The sequence below is a fragment of the Rhinopithecus bieti genome, unplaced genomic scaffold, assembly GCF_001698545.2.
Source record: "Rhinopithecus bieti isolate Rb0 unplaced genomic scaffold, ASM169854v2 scaffold_15336, whole genome shotgun sequence".
Taxonomy (NCBI): Eukaryota; Metazoa; Chordata; class Mammalia; order Primates; family Cercopithecidae; genus Rhinopithecus; species Rhinopithecus bieti.
The window spans coordinates 1-14134 of NW_016808678.1; the positions used below are offsets into that span (position 1 = coordinate 1).

Sequence of the window (14134 nt, forward strand, 5' to 3'; positions counted from 1 at the left end):
ACCAAACACCGCATGTTCATAGGCAGGAATTGAGCAATGAGAACACTTGGACACAGGGTGGGAAACATCACACACTGTGGCCTGTCGTGGGGTGGGGGGAGGGAGGAGGGATAGCATTAGGAAACATAACTAATGTAAATGACGAGTTAAAGGGTACAGCACACCAACATGGCACATGTATACATATGTAACAAACCTGCACATTGTGCACATGTACCCTAGAACTTAAAGTATAATAATAAATAAATAAATAAATAAATAAATAAGAAAAGCAATGGGACAAGAGCACGGGCTGCAAAGCGAGCACTTGGTGTCGCCAACCTAGACAGAGCCATGGATTCAATCTGGGAGAGGGAATATAAAATAGCAAAAGAAGAGGGCTGAAAGGATTCCAGGCAACACCAGCCTGGAGGGAGGGAAGAAGAGGTGCCAATGAATGAGACCTAAAAAGAAGTAGTTGGAGAATTCAAGAGAAAGCCAGGATGGAGTCTAGTCACAGAAGCCTAGGGGAGAAAGCAGGAGGAAGCAATGAGGTCCGTCAAAAGCTGCAGAGGATACAGTGCGGGGAGTGAGGCTTGAATATGGAAAATAGAAGGTTGCTTGTGATTTCTAATGAAGACTCCAGAAGAGGGGACAGTAAATAAAAGGAGAAATAAGCTAGAGGGCTGCAAGGGTCTCCTCCTCCCCACTTGCAACAAACAGGTAGGATTGAGTGTTGGGTGGTTTGTGTAGTTCAGATGGAAGGGAGCGTTAATAAACAGCGCTAGAGAATGGGAAGCTGAATCCACAAGGGTAAGGGCAGAGGCAGCTAGGCTCAGAACTGGAAGGCAAAGGTAGGTAAGGGAGTAGACAGTGGGTGGGATTTATAGAACTTTGTATAGGGGAAGGCCAGGAAGTCGAAATTGCTCATACCTAATAGCATGTGAAGGTAATCTCCCCAGAGAGGAGGAAAGAAGGTGAGAAAATGAAAAGATTTGAGAAGAGTGATAAAAGCCTTCAGCCAGGATGGAAGCTTCCAAGCGTTTTATCCAAAACACTGTTAAGATAATGTTGTTTTGCCCTGGTAATAAGGTTTAGACTTTTCATTATGTGCTTTCAGTTGGAAAATGACATTCTCCTGCCAAGTTATTTCTGCCTGGCACTTGAGTCTATTACCAAGGTTTGCATAAATGTTCCTAATGACCCCAAAGACAAGGAAACAAAATGATGTGACTGTCTTTACATCCCAACAGAAACACGCCTACAGATCATGTAAGCCACTGAGTTCCTGGATTGATGATCTCATCCAGCGACTGAATTTCTTCAATACTTGGGCCAAAGTGGCTTATACTGCAATACAGCGTCGGTATGGATGAAAGCTGCTTTACATTTCTTCCTCATTTTTGCTTAAAGCCCAAAGGTTTATGATATCATTTCCCATGCCTGGTCTCCTTGGGTTGTCACAGTTACATGTGAATTAAGCAAGGGCGGGATTCTTCTGTTTGAGCTGAGAAAGTGGGGACCTAATAATGTTGAGTCTTGAGTAAACTCCCTCCACTCCAAGAGACAGAGTTATGACTACAACATAGTACATTTCTCTTTCCTAAGAAATGCACAGGGTGAAATGTGAACGGAAATAATTAGTTACATGTATTTTTTTTTTTTTTTTTTTTTTTTTTGAGACAAGAGTCTCGCTCTATCACCCAGGCTGGAGTGCAGTGGCACAATCTCGGCTCACTGCAACCTCCGCCTCCTGGGTTCAAACGATTCTTCTACCTCAGCCTCCCTAGTAGCTGGGATTACAGGCACCTGCCACCATGCCCAGCTCATTTTTTGTATTTTTAGTAGTGACGAGGTTTCACCATGTTGGCCAGGCTGGTCAGCCGCTTAGTCCAGTCATTGAAACACTCAACTTTTTAAGTCAGGCTGAGTTCAAATCTTGACTCAGTCACCTATTAGTTTCCCCCCATCCCCTCCAAAATCATTCCACTCAGTAGTGGAGTTTTGAACTCCTGACCTCAAGTGATCCATCTGCCTTGGCCTCCCAAAGTGCAGGGATTACGGGCATGAGCCACCACGCCCGGCCACATGTAATTTTTAAATGTGTTTTTAGTTACAATAAAAATAGCTGGAGAAGCATTAGAGTAGCGACATTTAGCAAGTGCCTCACAGGATATGGAGCATTTCTCTAGGAGCTTTACTCACAGCGGCCCACTCAGTTCTCACAGCAGCCCTGTGATGTGAAGTAGGTGCTATCATTATCATCATCCCCATTTTAGAGATGAGGAAACTGAGTCCAATGACATGAAATGCCCAAGGTTTCACTACTAGAACATGCAAGTATTGAGATTCAAACCCAGAACTGGTTCCAAAGTCTGTGCCAGGCTGCCTCCTATACCGTTTAACTATAAGTGTAGCAGCAGCACTGCAGACATCTGACCCACATTTCTTTATATCCTTTGGGAGAAGTCTGTGCCTCAAAAACAACAAACGAGATGCCGCAAGGCACAGGCAGGATTCCCACTATAATAATGACATCTCTTGTTACCGAAATCTGTGGACTTGCAGCCTTTGTGGTCCCCCTTTTCCCTTATGAGCTTAAAACCATAGCTGGCTTCCATTCAAGGACCTGATAAAAGTCCTGCATTGGGGGAGTTGAAATGAAAATTAAAAGAAGGGCCCTGGGAGGGGAGGGACTGGAGGAAATGGCCCACATCACCCAAAGCTGTGCAATTATTATGACCTTAACCCCCCAACCTGTGGTCTGCCTTCCACTAGGTATATGAGATTTGTCACAATTTGGAAGCAGTCTATTCCATCATCTAGCCAAAAATGCAAACACCCTGAGGAGTCAGAGAACAATTTCCTTGAGGGGTTTCCTTCAAGATACTGGCTGCCAGCTTTCTTCTTTCCACAAGGTGAGCATTAGAACCAAGGTCAGCTCCAGACCTGGCCCAGGCAAGTCTGCACTCAGCCCCTCTGTCACTCACCCTTTCCTCCTCCCCTTTAGGATGACAACACCTGCGCCTCCACAGGTGTCTGGGTCTCTAGTGTGGACTAGAGCAGTCTCTTCTCCCTCCCCACTCACTTCCTTCCCTCACCCCAACCTCCTCACATGCCAAATCCACCCACCCCTATCAGATTTCACCTGCGCCTTGACAGGTCACTGTCTCATCTCTTGGCCATTGCTTCTGTGATGTCAAAGGTCAACACTAGCACCCAGCCCCTCCAAAGGCCATGACAAAGGGGTGGAGATGGGCAGCTTCACAAGACTGACTCTGAGCTTCAGCCATTCATTCATTTATTTCTGTAACAAGACTTGATGACTGAATGTTTGCTGGGGCCTAGGCCCTACCTGCTCAGCACAAACATCATCAGGGAAGGCAGGGATGTCAGCAGGGAAGGTAGACATGAACCGGAGTGCATTCCAACGATGTGTGGTTGGGGGATGGAAAGAGAGTTGTAAAGGGGCGACACTGGGCTGTGAGCTCCATGAAGGCAAGAACCAGGTCTGTTTTCACTTCTGTGATGTCCCTAGCACCTGATACAGGCCCCAGCACACACACACACACACACACACAAAGCTCTCAAAAATATTTGAAGAATGAATGAATGGCGTTCTGAATACAATATATGAATGGATCAGTACTTGTGGAGCATAAAACAGGGGAACCTTCACTAAGAACCAGAGAAGCCTACTAAGGAAATAACGTCTAGGATGAGTCTTGAAGCTTGCTACCAATTAAGTATTATCCAGGTGTGAACAGAGGAAGAAGAGAATAATTCGTGGAGCTTACATGGTATTTACTGGGTGCCATGCACTGTTCTGAGGATTTTGTATAAAAGGGATAAGACATTTAATTCCCATGGCAATCTTATGAGGTTGTTACTGTAACTATCCCTGTTTTCAGAGAGAAAACCTTAGCACAGAGAAGTTAAGAAATTTGCCCCGTCATATCACTGGCAAAAAGTTGAGAGTCTCATCCAAGGTCACTCCACTACTGAGTGGAATGATTTTGGAGGGGACGGGGGGAAACTAATAGGTGACTGAGTCAAGATTTGAACTCAGCCTGACTTAAAAAGTTGAGTGTTTCAATGACTGGACTAAGCGGGGACAGCATTCTTACTAGAGAAAACACCATTTGCACTAGAAGAAACCAAATGTTCATTATGGCCAAAATAAAAGACCACAAAAGGGAGAATGGTGCAGCTGCAAAGTTGGGCACGGCTGGCCCCCGAGGCTGTGTAAGACACACTGAGAGAGCTGACTCCATCCACAGGATGGCCTGAAGTGTTTCAGGCCAGAGAGGTTATGATCCAGCAGCTACAGGAAGGAAGAAGGGCAGGGGTACATTGGAGAAGAACAAGACTGGGTCCTGGTCATTTAAGAAGTCTGCAAATTAGCCAGGCGTGGTGGTACACACCTGTAATCCCAGCTACTCAGGAGACAGGAGGATTGCTTGAGCCCAGGAGGTCGAGGCTGCAGTGAGCCATGATCGCGCCACTGTACTCCAGCCGCAGCAACAGTGCAAGACCCTGTCTCGTCAAAAAATATATTAAAAAAGGAGTCTGCTTTATCCTCCAGGCAAGAGCTGGTGGTGATCAGAGTAGGGTAGTGGTAGTGAGCAGAAGCAGGGAGTAGGTGGCATTTAGGAAGCGGAACCAACTGGACTCTGTGTTTGGAAGGACAGGGGTAGGGGGGAGAAGGAGGTTAAGCATGACTCCTAAGTCTCTGGCTTGGAAAGCTGGGTGGCTGCTGCCGTCCTTCACTGAAATACAGAGCACAGGGAGAGGAGCAGGCTGATGGTGATTGTAGTGACAGGCATGGTGAGTTCGAGATGTTCTCATTTTTTTCCTACTGCAGGTAGTCTTTCTCCATGCACCCAGGGGGAATCATGGCCACAAGCACCTCAGCAACCCTAGAGGCAACAGAACCTCCCTTTTCCCAGTGTCCATATGTCATTTCTTGAGGAAGACTCTGACACACTTGGTCTTGTAGTTGCCCCAGTTCCCATCTTTGTTGCTGAGAGGAGGAGGTATGATCATCAGCCAAGACTGGCTCAGAAATGGAGAGGGTCTCAGAATTTACAGCCTGTCTATCCCCACAATGAATACAGAAGGGGTGCTGGCCTTGAAAAACAGCCCCCGTTCACCAGGAGGCTCCTGCAGCTGGCCAGACCAAAGTCACCAAGGCCTAAGAGTGTGGGTGAACTGGCCCTCTGCTCCCGCCCAGCCCATCTCTTTTGTTCTCTCTTTTTCCTCCACTCTTCCCTTCCTTCACCATGAGACATCATTGTTGCTAACCCCAGCAGGAGGCCCTGAGACTCACAAGGAACTTGACGGTGTGTGTTCTTCTCCAAAGCCTTTCTTGCTGCTGTGCTTCAAGACTATGGGAGGTCCCGAGGAATCTCTGTGGATGCCCTCACCTTCACCCACCATGTGATTTCCGACACCACTGACAAGGATGAGAAGTTCTCCGTATTTATGCCAAAGAAACTCAACATAGTCAGGAGAGCATTTAAGGTACTGGACTATTCAAAGATTAGAAAGGGTAATCATTCATTCATTCATTTATTCAATCAATTATGCCCTCTACAAACCTTTATTCAGCACTTACCATGTTCCAGGCACAAGAGAGGCAGATCGAAAAGGTACAGCCCTGCTTCAAGTCCAAATGCCCTCAGACTTCTTGTCTCCCACTCTCTTCCTTGAGGAGGGGGGGATAAAAGATTATAAATCATGAATAAAAGATTTAATTCAATATAATCAACAGACTTTCTAAGTATTCCCTATTATAAATGAAGACAGAATGCTGCTGAGGTCAGGATTAAAAGGTGATATTTTAAATCAGGGGTCAAACCTGTCCTGGCTGCTCTTGGCTGAAATGCCTGCCCCCACCAACTGGCTTATTCCAGGGCTCAGCCAGGTGCCAACTGGAAACCTGCACCTACCTGGCCCTCAGCAGTGCAGCAAGTGGGACCCATGGAGGCGGCTTGGGCTGGAGCAGAGTACACAGCACCAGTGAGCCAGATGCACTACACACCCCAGCCCTGCCAACTCACGCCACTGTCCCCACTGATTTGAAGGGCCACAGTTGTCATTTTCTAAATTCCAGTTTGTTCTGGAAATCTATTTTTCTGCTCCAGGACTAATGCTGGAGAGGAAGGGGGGAAGGGGTTGGGAGAGGTTGGTTTAAAGATTTAAAAAAAAAAAGAATGTGAAAGGATGCTCAATATTTTTAGTGAGAGAAATGCAAATCAAAATAATAATGAAATACCATTTTACACCCAGTAGGTTGGCTATAACCAAAAGAATTGAAAAAAATAATAATAAATAAATAAATACAATCATGTACCACTTAACGATGGGGATATGTTCTGAGAAATGCATTGTTAAGAGTGTATTTCCACAAACCTACATGGCATAGCCTACTACTTACCTAGGCTAGATGGGATAGCCTGTTGCTGCCAGGCTACAGATCTGTACAGCATGTTACTGTATTGAACACTGCAGGCAGTGTAACACAATGGTAAGTAATTTGTGTACCCAAACACTTCTACACATGGAAATTCACAGATGCATTGCTCTACATCATCACTAGGCAATAGGAATTTTTCAGCTCCATCATAATCTTACAGGACCAGCTTGGTATATGTGGTCTGTCATTGACACAAATGTTGTTATAGAGCTCATGATTAAATAAATTGAGGATCATACATAGCCATATGTTTAGCTTTGGTGTAGATACTGCCAAATGGTTTTTCAATGTGGTTGTACCAATCCACAGGCCCACCAGTAATGTAGAAGATTGCTCCAAGCCCTGCCAACGTTTACTTGGTATTTTTAGTGGACGTGCGGTGATATATCTTTTTTTTTTTGAGATGGAGTCTCGCTCTGTTGTCCAGGCTGGCAAGCTCAGCCTCCCGGGTTCACGCCATTCTCCTGCCTCAGCCTCCTGAGTAGCTGGTACTACAAGTGCCCGCCACCAAACCCGGCTAATTTTTTTGTATTTTTAGTGGAGACGGGGTTTCAACGTGTTAGCCAGGATAGTCTCAATCTCCTGACCCCATGATCCGCCTGCCTCAGCCTCCCAAAGTGCTGGGATTACAGGCATGAGTCACCACGCCCGGCTGCAGTGATGTATCTTTACGATTTTAATTTGCATGTCCTTGATGATTAATGAAGTTGGGCACCTTTTAAAATGACCATTGATATTTGGATCTCCTCTTTTGTGAAGTTTCTGTTCAAGACTGTGAACTGTTTTTGTCTTATTGATTTATAGGAATTCTTGTATATTCTGAACATATGCTATCAGATACATGTGTTGAATGTGTTGAAAGCATCTTCTCCCACTATGTGACTGTCCAAATCACTTTCTTAATAGTGTCTTTTGATGAACAAAAACTTTTCTGTTGTAACGAAGTCCAGTGTCTCCATCTTTTATTTAGGGTTAATGCTTTTTTATGTTCTGTTTAAGAAATCTTTGCCTACCCTAAACTAAATTCATGAAAATATTCTCCTGTTACCTTCTAGAAGCTATATTGCTTTACCTTTCACTTTCTATGATCTATATGTAATTGAAGGCCAGGCACGGTGGCTCACACCTGTAATCCAGCACTTTGGGAGGTCAAGGCGGGCAGATCACCTGAGGTCAGGAGTTCGAGACCAGCCTGGCCAACATGGCGAAACCTCATCTCTACTAAAGATACAAAACATTAGCCGGGTTTGGTGGCATGCACGTGTAATCCCAGCTACTTGGGAGGCTGAGGCAGGAGTATCGCTTGAACTTGGGAGGTGGATGTTGCAGTAAGCCAAGATTGTGCCACTGTACTCCAGCCTGGGTGACAAAGTGAGACTCTGTCTCAAAAAAAAAAAAAAGGAGAATTGAGTTGTGTATGGTGTGAAGTGAGATCAAAGTTCTTTTGGTTCCATATGGGTACCCAACTGACTCAGCACCATTTCTTTTTCGTTGAAACGGCCCTTTCCCTACTTCAACTTTGTCATAGATCAAATAATTCTATATGCCTGGGCCTGTTTCTATTGAAATAATCAGATCATTTTTATCCTTTATCTCATTAACATAGTGGATTACATAGAACTATCTGGAGTGTACTTTGTTATAAGGTATGATTCCTATATCAGGAATTTTTTAAATGAAGAATGGAAGCTAAATGTGATGAGAGAGCTTTTCAGGGTTTATGGAGATTATCACATAATTTATCACTTTTATCAATATGATTTATTAAAAGATCCTAAGGTTGAATCATCTTAATTGTAATATTTTTTCAAGATTTTTGTATCAATATTTTATGTGATATTATTCTATAGGATTGGGGTGGGGGGGCTTGAAGAGAGTGATGTTTTTAGTTTTTATTGTGCATATTATTAATGGTGGTTTCCTTATTCTAATCCTGTCTGCCTTCTGTCTTTAGGGAATCTCACAGTTTCTGGTCCACTGGCGATACTTCTTGTTTTCCGGTGCTTTTATAGTTGCATTCTGGGATTTGGGGTGGGAGGAGGTGGTGGACACTCATGCTGCTTGGCCTCTTGGTCCAGTCCTGGTCTTCCTCTCCTCAGCACTCATCAGACTGCACTGAAGATGATTCCGAGACTACCCAGAATTAGTGAATGTTAGAAACATATCAGAAGAAGGATGGAACTGGGAGAGTTTGTCCTACAAGGCAAAAGACTGAGGAGAAAAAGAAATATTGAAAAGGGTGATACACGAAGAACTAGACTCTAATTCTGCTAGAACTCCAACCGGGGGAGCCCCAAAGGGAAGACACATGCAGTTGATCTAAATTGATGATGATGGTGGAGTGTCCTTTTATAGACAGGGAGTGGCCTGTCACTGGAGCTTTAGGAGAAATCAGGTGACCGCTTGGCAAGAGTACTGACGTGGAAGAAAGTTCAGGTTCAGATGTGTTTTCGACTTGAGGTTTACCCAACTGTTTATTAATTCACTCACTTGAAAGTATGGGTCCAAAACTGCTCTGACTGTTAGAAATACTGAGATGAACAAAAGAAGGCTCCTGTCCTCCAGAAGATCCCAATCTGCCTGATAATGATGGCACTGATGCTTACTAGCCCACAATGACTGAGTACTATGTGCTAAGCTCTTTACCTGCATTATTTAATCCTCACAAATTATCCTCATTCTGTAGGTCAGGAAACTAAGGTTCCAAGAGGCAGATCGTAAGCTTTGAACCCAAGTCTAGCTGACTCTACACCCATAGCCTAACCTCTTCCTACATAACCCATTAGACATGAAAAGCCTACGAGAGGCAGATGTGCACCAGGGCCTTTTCTTATGACTCACAGGGGGAGTGCAGGAGTATGGACCACCTGCCTAACTTTACTTTTTGCCTCTATCCATTTAATCAGATGTTCTCAGTTATCTCTGCTTTATACAAAGAACCAGCTTCCACTGAGTTGAAGTAAGATTACTTCCATTTATTCTGAGTGGCTCCTTGAAGAGTTAAATCACTCCAAAAGGGGCTATTTACAAATTACCTACAGTTAGGTTTTTCAGAGGAAAAACCCATGTAAGCTATGAGCAAGTTACACAAGTATAAATGGAAGTGACATTGTCAAATGCGTTAGATTAACTTCTTCCAAGATTGTTAGGAAAGGACAACACTAGAACAAATGCAGCACAGGAAAATCTGCATTTATATAAGTTAAGGGGAAGAGAAGTAAAAATCATTATACAAAGCAATTCCCAGTAAAATTCTTTTTTTTTTTTTTTTTTTGAGACGGAGTCTCGCTCTGTCACCCAGGCTGAAGTGCAGTGGCGTGATCTCAGCTCACTGCAACCTCCACCTCCCAGGTTCACGCCATTCTCCTGCTTCAGCCTCCTGAGTAGCTGGGACTACAGGTGCCCACCACCATGCCTGGCTAATTTGTTATATTTTTAGTAGAGACGGTGTTTCACCGTGTTAGCGAGGATGGTCGCGATCTCCTGACCTCGTGATCTGCCCGCTCAGCCTCCCGAAGTGCTGGGATTACAGGCGTGAGCCACCGCGCCCGGCCAAAATTCTTTTATAGAATAAGCCAAAATAGGAAGTGCTTAATATGAGTTCAGCTTGCACCTCCAGGTAGTCACATTCCAGAGTGGACAACACAGAAGGCGTCACCAGGCACAGCACAGGCTGTTCCACACTGCCACCCCTGTGTCAACGAGCTGGACCAGGCTGCATCAAGGGGCTCAGGACAGCGGTGCCCACCCCTTCTCTTCAGAGACCTGCCCCATCAGAGGAGATGGCAGAGCCCTCCAGGGTGGCCAGGTACTTGGCCGCCAGCTCCTCCAGGCTGGGCATCCCTCCAGCACACCTGTAGGAGAGCATGTGGCTTCACAGGCCCACCTTAGGCACACCTGGAGTCACCTGGAATTGGAGCTTCAGGCAACTGTATTTTCTACTTCGCAAACCTTATCAGAAACTCATTTTACTTAACCCTTTATCATTAAAATGTAATCATCTATTTAACCTGTATCATTCAAAAATATATGGAACCTGGCCAGGCGTGGTGGCTCACACCTGTAATCCCAGCACTTTGGGAGGCCAAGGGGGACGGATCACTTGAGGTCAGGAGTTCGAGACCAGCCTGGCCAACATGGTGAAACCCATCTCTACTAAAAATACAAAAAATTAGGTGGGTTTGGTGGTGTGCTCCTGTAATCCCAGCTACTCGGGAGGCTGAGGAGAACCACCAAAACCAGGGAGGCGGAGGTCACAGTGAGCCAAGATTGCACCATTGCACTCCCGCCTGGGCAACAGAGCGAGACTCCATATCAAAAAAAAAAAAAACCGTCTTCTGCCATTTTTACATTTCTAGAGCCTAAAATAGTAGTTGTGGCCACTATGGTAAAGGTAAGTGACGTTTGAACACAGTGTACTCTGTCACCTTTTGTAACTGTTCTTGCTCTCTCCTAAAAAGCTAGGTAGGCTACACGATTACAGTTGTAGAAATTTGCATCTTTATTGTGTTTGAAGGTATTTGTCTTCATGCTGAGGAAGGGCATCATGGAAAAAATACATATATTTCAGTTCAGGATGATTATATAGATACACCTAAGCCTATAACGTTTTTAAAGCACTCAGAATAGGAAAAAAAAAATGAAGCAACATGACTTAGGCAGGACGAGCCCCTCTGGATGCGTCGGCTCAGTTCTGGACAGAGCCTCCGGTTGGAAGCTGCTTCTCCTGGGGACCCTGACACCACCTCTCTTCCATCTTAGGGCTCGGGTTCCTCTCACACTGGAGTTTACATTTTTGGTTTATTCATCGAGGGGGCAAGATGGAATCGCGAACAAAAAATACTGGAAGACTCGCTGCCTCTAGAGATGTGCTGTGATTTTCCCGACATATACTTTTTGCCAACAAAGGTAACCACCCTGCTATTATCCTGAAATCCTAAACCTCTGAGCGTTCCTTCAGTAATATATAAACTACTCTTATTCCTATTCCCTACAATTTCACAAGGGAGATGTGATAATATACTCAGACAACAAAGATTTTAAATCTCCCAAAATGTTACTAAAATCTAAAGTAGATGCTATACTTACATCCCATGTTCTCAATAATATGTACTATAAAGTCATAATACTCTTTAAATTCTCCAGGTATAATTTCCACAGGCTGTTATATTAACCATTTAACCTTAAATGTATCTAATTCATAACAAATCCCCCAAGCCTATAGCATACAAAAATGTGAGCTCCTGATTCACTTGACCTACACAATTTGACTACTGGAATTTTTTTTTTTTTTTTTTAAGATTTCTACCGAAACACCAAATGCTTCCAACCAGACAGATTCAGAATGTTATACTTTTGAATGCCCAGTTTACCAGACACCTGAGAGGTCAAGAATTTTAGCAACTACTGGTTTACCAACAAACTTTTTAACATCAGTGTATTTATCAACGAAGAAACCTCCTAGTCACTGGATCACAATGCGGGTTGCATTGCTTTGTGAGAAGAATGAAAAATAAATGTCCATACCAAACTATTTTAATTTTTGACTCTAACCAGACTTACATGTTTCAAGACATTCACGTGTAGTCAACACCCTTTATAAAGTATTTGTGTGTTTAGCCAGACTGAACAGGTGCAGTCTTTATTTCATTTGTACATGAAAACTTCAACCCAGAGGGGAATCTTGCAGCTGCGTTTTATCCTAAGTACATAAGACCTGACCGTGCAATGTCCCTGTGGTTGGGCTCTAGTACAGGTCAGCACAACCCGAATACAGCAAATTTGACTCTCCTAACAGTAAAAAGCACAGCACCTGACAGGATATCAGGGCATGCCTTTATGAACTTTTTGGTAGAAATGATTTATAAAATTATATACAATAAAATAAATATACACATGTAGAATAGATCTTTGGAATGCTTCCCCTGGCTTCTCTAAGTAAACACAGAATACTCCACTGCTGACCTAGCTGCAGACTTCTGAAACTAAAGAGAAGGGCCTTCTTCTTTAAAGAAATGCAGTCTGGGCCAGGCATGGTGACTCACGCCTGTAATCCCAGCACTTTGGGAGGCCAAGGCGGGTGGATCACCTGAGGTCAGGACTTCAAAACCAGCCTAGAACAACATGACGAAACCCATCTCTACTAAAGATACACAAATTGGCCAGACGTGGTGGCGCAGGTCTGTAATCCCAGCTCAGGAGGCTGAGGCATGAGAATCACTTGAGCCTGGGAGGCAGAGGTTGCTGTGAGCTGAGACTGTGCACTCCAGCCTAGGTGACAGAGCAAGACTCTTGTCTCAAAAAAAAAAAAAAAAAAAAAAAAAAAAAAAAAAGGAAAAAAAAATTGCAGTCTGGCTGGGTACAGTGGCTTGTGTCTGTAATCCCAGCACTTTGGGAGGCCAAGGCAAGATGATCACTTAAGGCCAGGAATTCAAGACCAGCCTTGACAATATAATGAGACCCTCTGTACAAAAAATGTTTAAAAAATTAGCCAGGCATGATGAGGCATCTTTAGTCCCAGCTACTCAGAGTCTGAGGTAGGAGGATGGCTTGAGCCCAGGAGGTTGAGGCTGCATTGAGCTATGATCATGCCACTGTACTCCAGCCTGGGAAACAGAGCAAGACCCCACCTCTTAAAAAAAAAAAAAAGTGCAATATGGTTCTGACTTCACTAGACCTCTTTGCCTACTAAAAGCCAAATCCTGAGAATTTGGTAAGTTCAATGTTTCTATAGGAAGAATATTACTCTACTAATAATGGCTATCATAACTGAGCACTATGTTGAGCACTAATAATTCCTGTACCATCCTCAGGCCCCTCTATACTACGTGGATATATCAGCCAGATTTTATACATGAGGAAACCAGTGCTCAGAGATTAATTGCCCACACACACATTGCTAAGAGGGAGCAGAGCTAGCATTTGAAGCCACATCTCACTGTCACTTTATCATGGCAATAGTCCATAGGCAGAAAGCATAACCCACGTGTACACAAATGAAGATCCAACAGTCCCTTCTCTCCATAGTAAAGGGGGTAGAAAAGGTGGGACTTGTACCCAGCACTAGACTCTTTTAACGGCCATGAACAAAACATGTATTTAATTGTGTCCAGGAAACCGTACCATCCACCTTTAAGTAAATTGCACCTAGAAACACTCCACCTTGTATCTTTTGTTAAAATCCTATACTTCATCATTTGCTCCAAACAGTGCAAAACTAAAGACCAAAATATATATCATATGCTTGGTATTGGTGCATATTCTGACACACCTACATTTTGCAATGTAATGTCGCAATATAATGTCCCAGCAGGAAGAACTGAGACACGAAGCTGTCTGATCTCATCTCACAATTCAGGCTTAGAGTCAACTGGAAATCCAAACAAGCACTAAAGCATGGTCAGCAGGCATAGCACATGTGTGTGTCTCTCAGTACATGTATGTGTCTCTCACACATGTACTGTCTTTCAGATGCACAGATGCTTCTGTGATTCATACAAATGCATTCGAAAGTATGACTGAATCCACAATAGTTTTAGCATTTCTGTATTTTCTCAAACAGCAAATACTAAATACATGACCATTTTCTGGGAGTTAGGACTCCCAACTAACCCCTTTGAGTTCCAGCATTCTGAGTCAAAATAAACAGCAGTCGGCCAGGGTCCCAAACAGATGATC

At 44.0% G+C, this 14134-nt stretch overlaps 1 protein-coding gene across 1 annotated transcript; it reads left to right on the top strand.

Moving 5' to 3' along the window:
• The first annotated feature begins 1243 nt into the window (after positions 1–1243).
• Positions 1244–11996, top strand: DNAH14 (dynein axonemal heavy chain 14). Its single transcript, XM_017886961.1, has 5 exons — positions 1244–1345; positions 2758–2897; positions 5342–5502; positions 11219–11365; positions 11758–11996. Exons 2-5 carry the CDS (start codon positions 2762–2764, stop codon positions 11971–11973), a joined length of 660 nt encoding a protein of 219 aa, XP_017742450.1. The 5' UTR covers positions 1244–1345; positions 2758–2761; the 3' UTR covers positions 11974–11996.
• The last annotated feature ends 2138 nt before the right edge of the window (positions 11997–14134 follow it).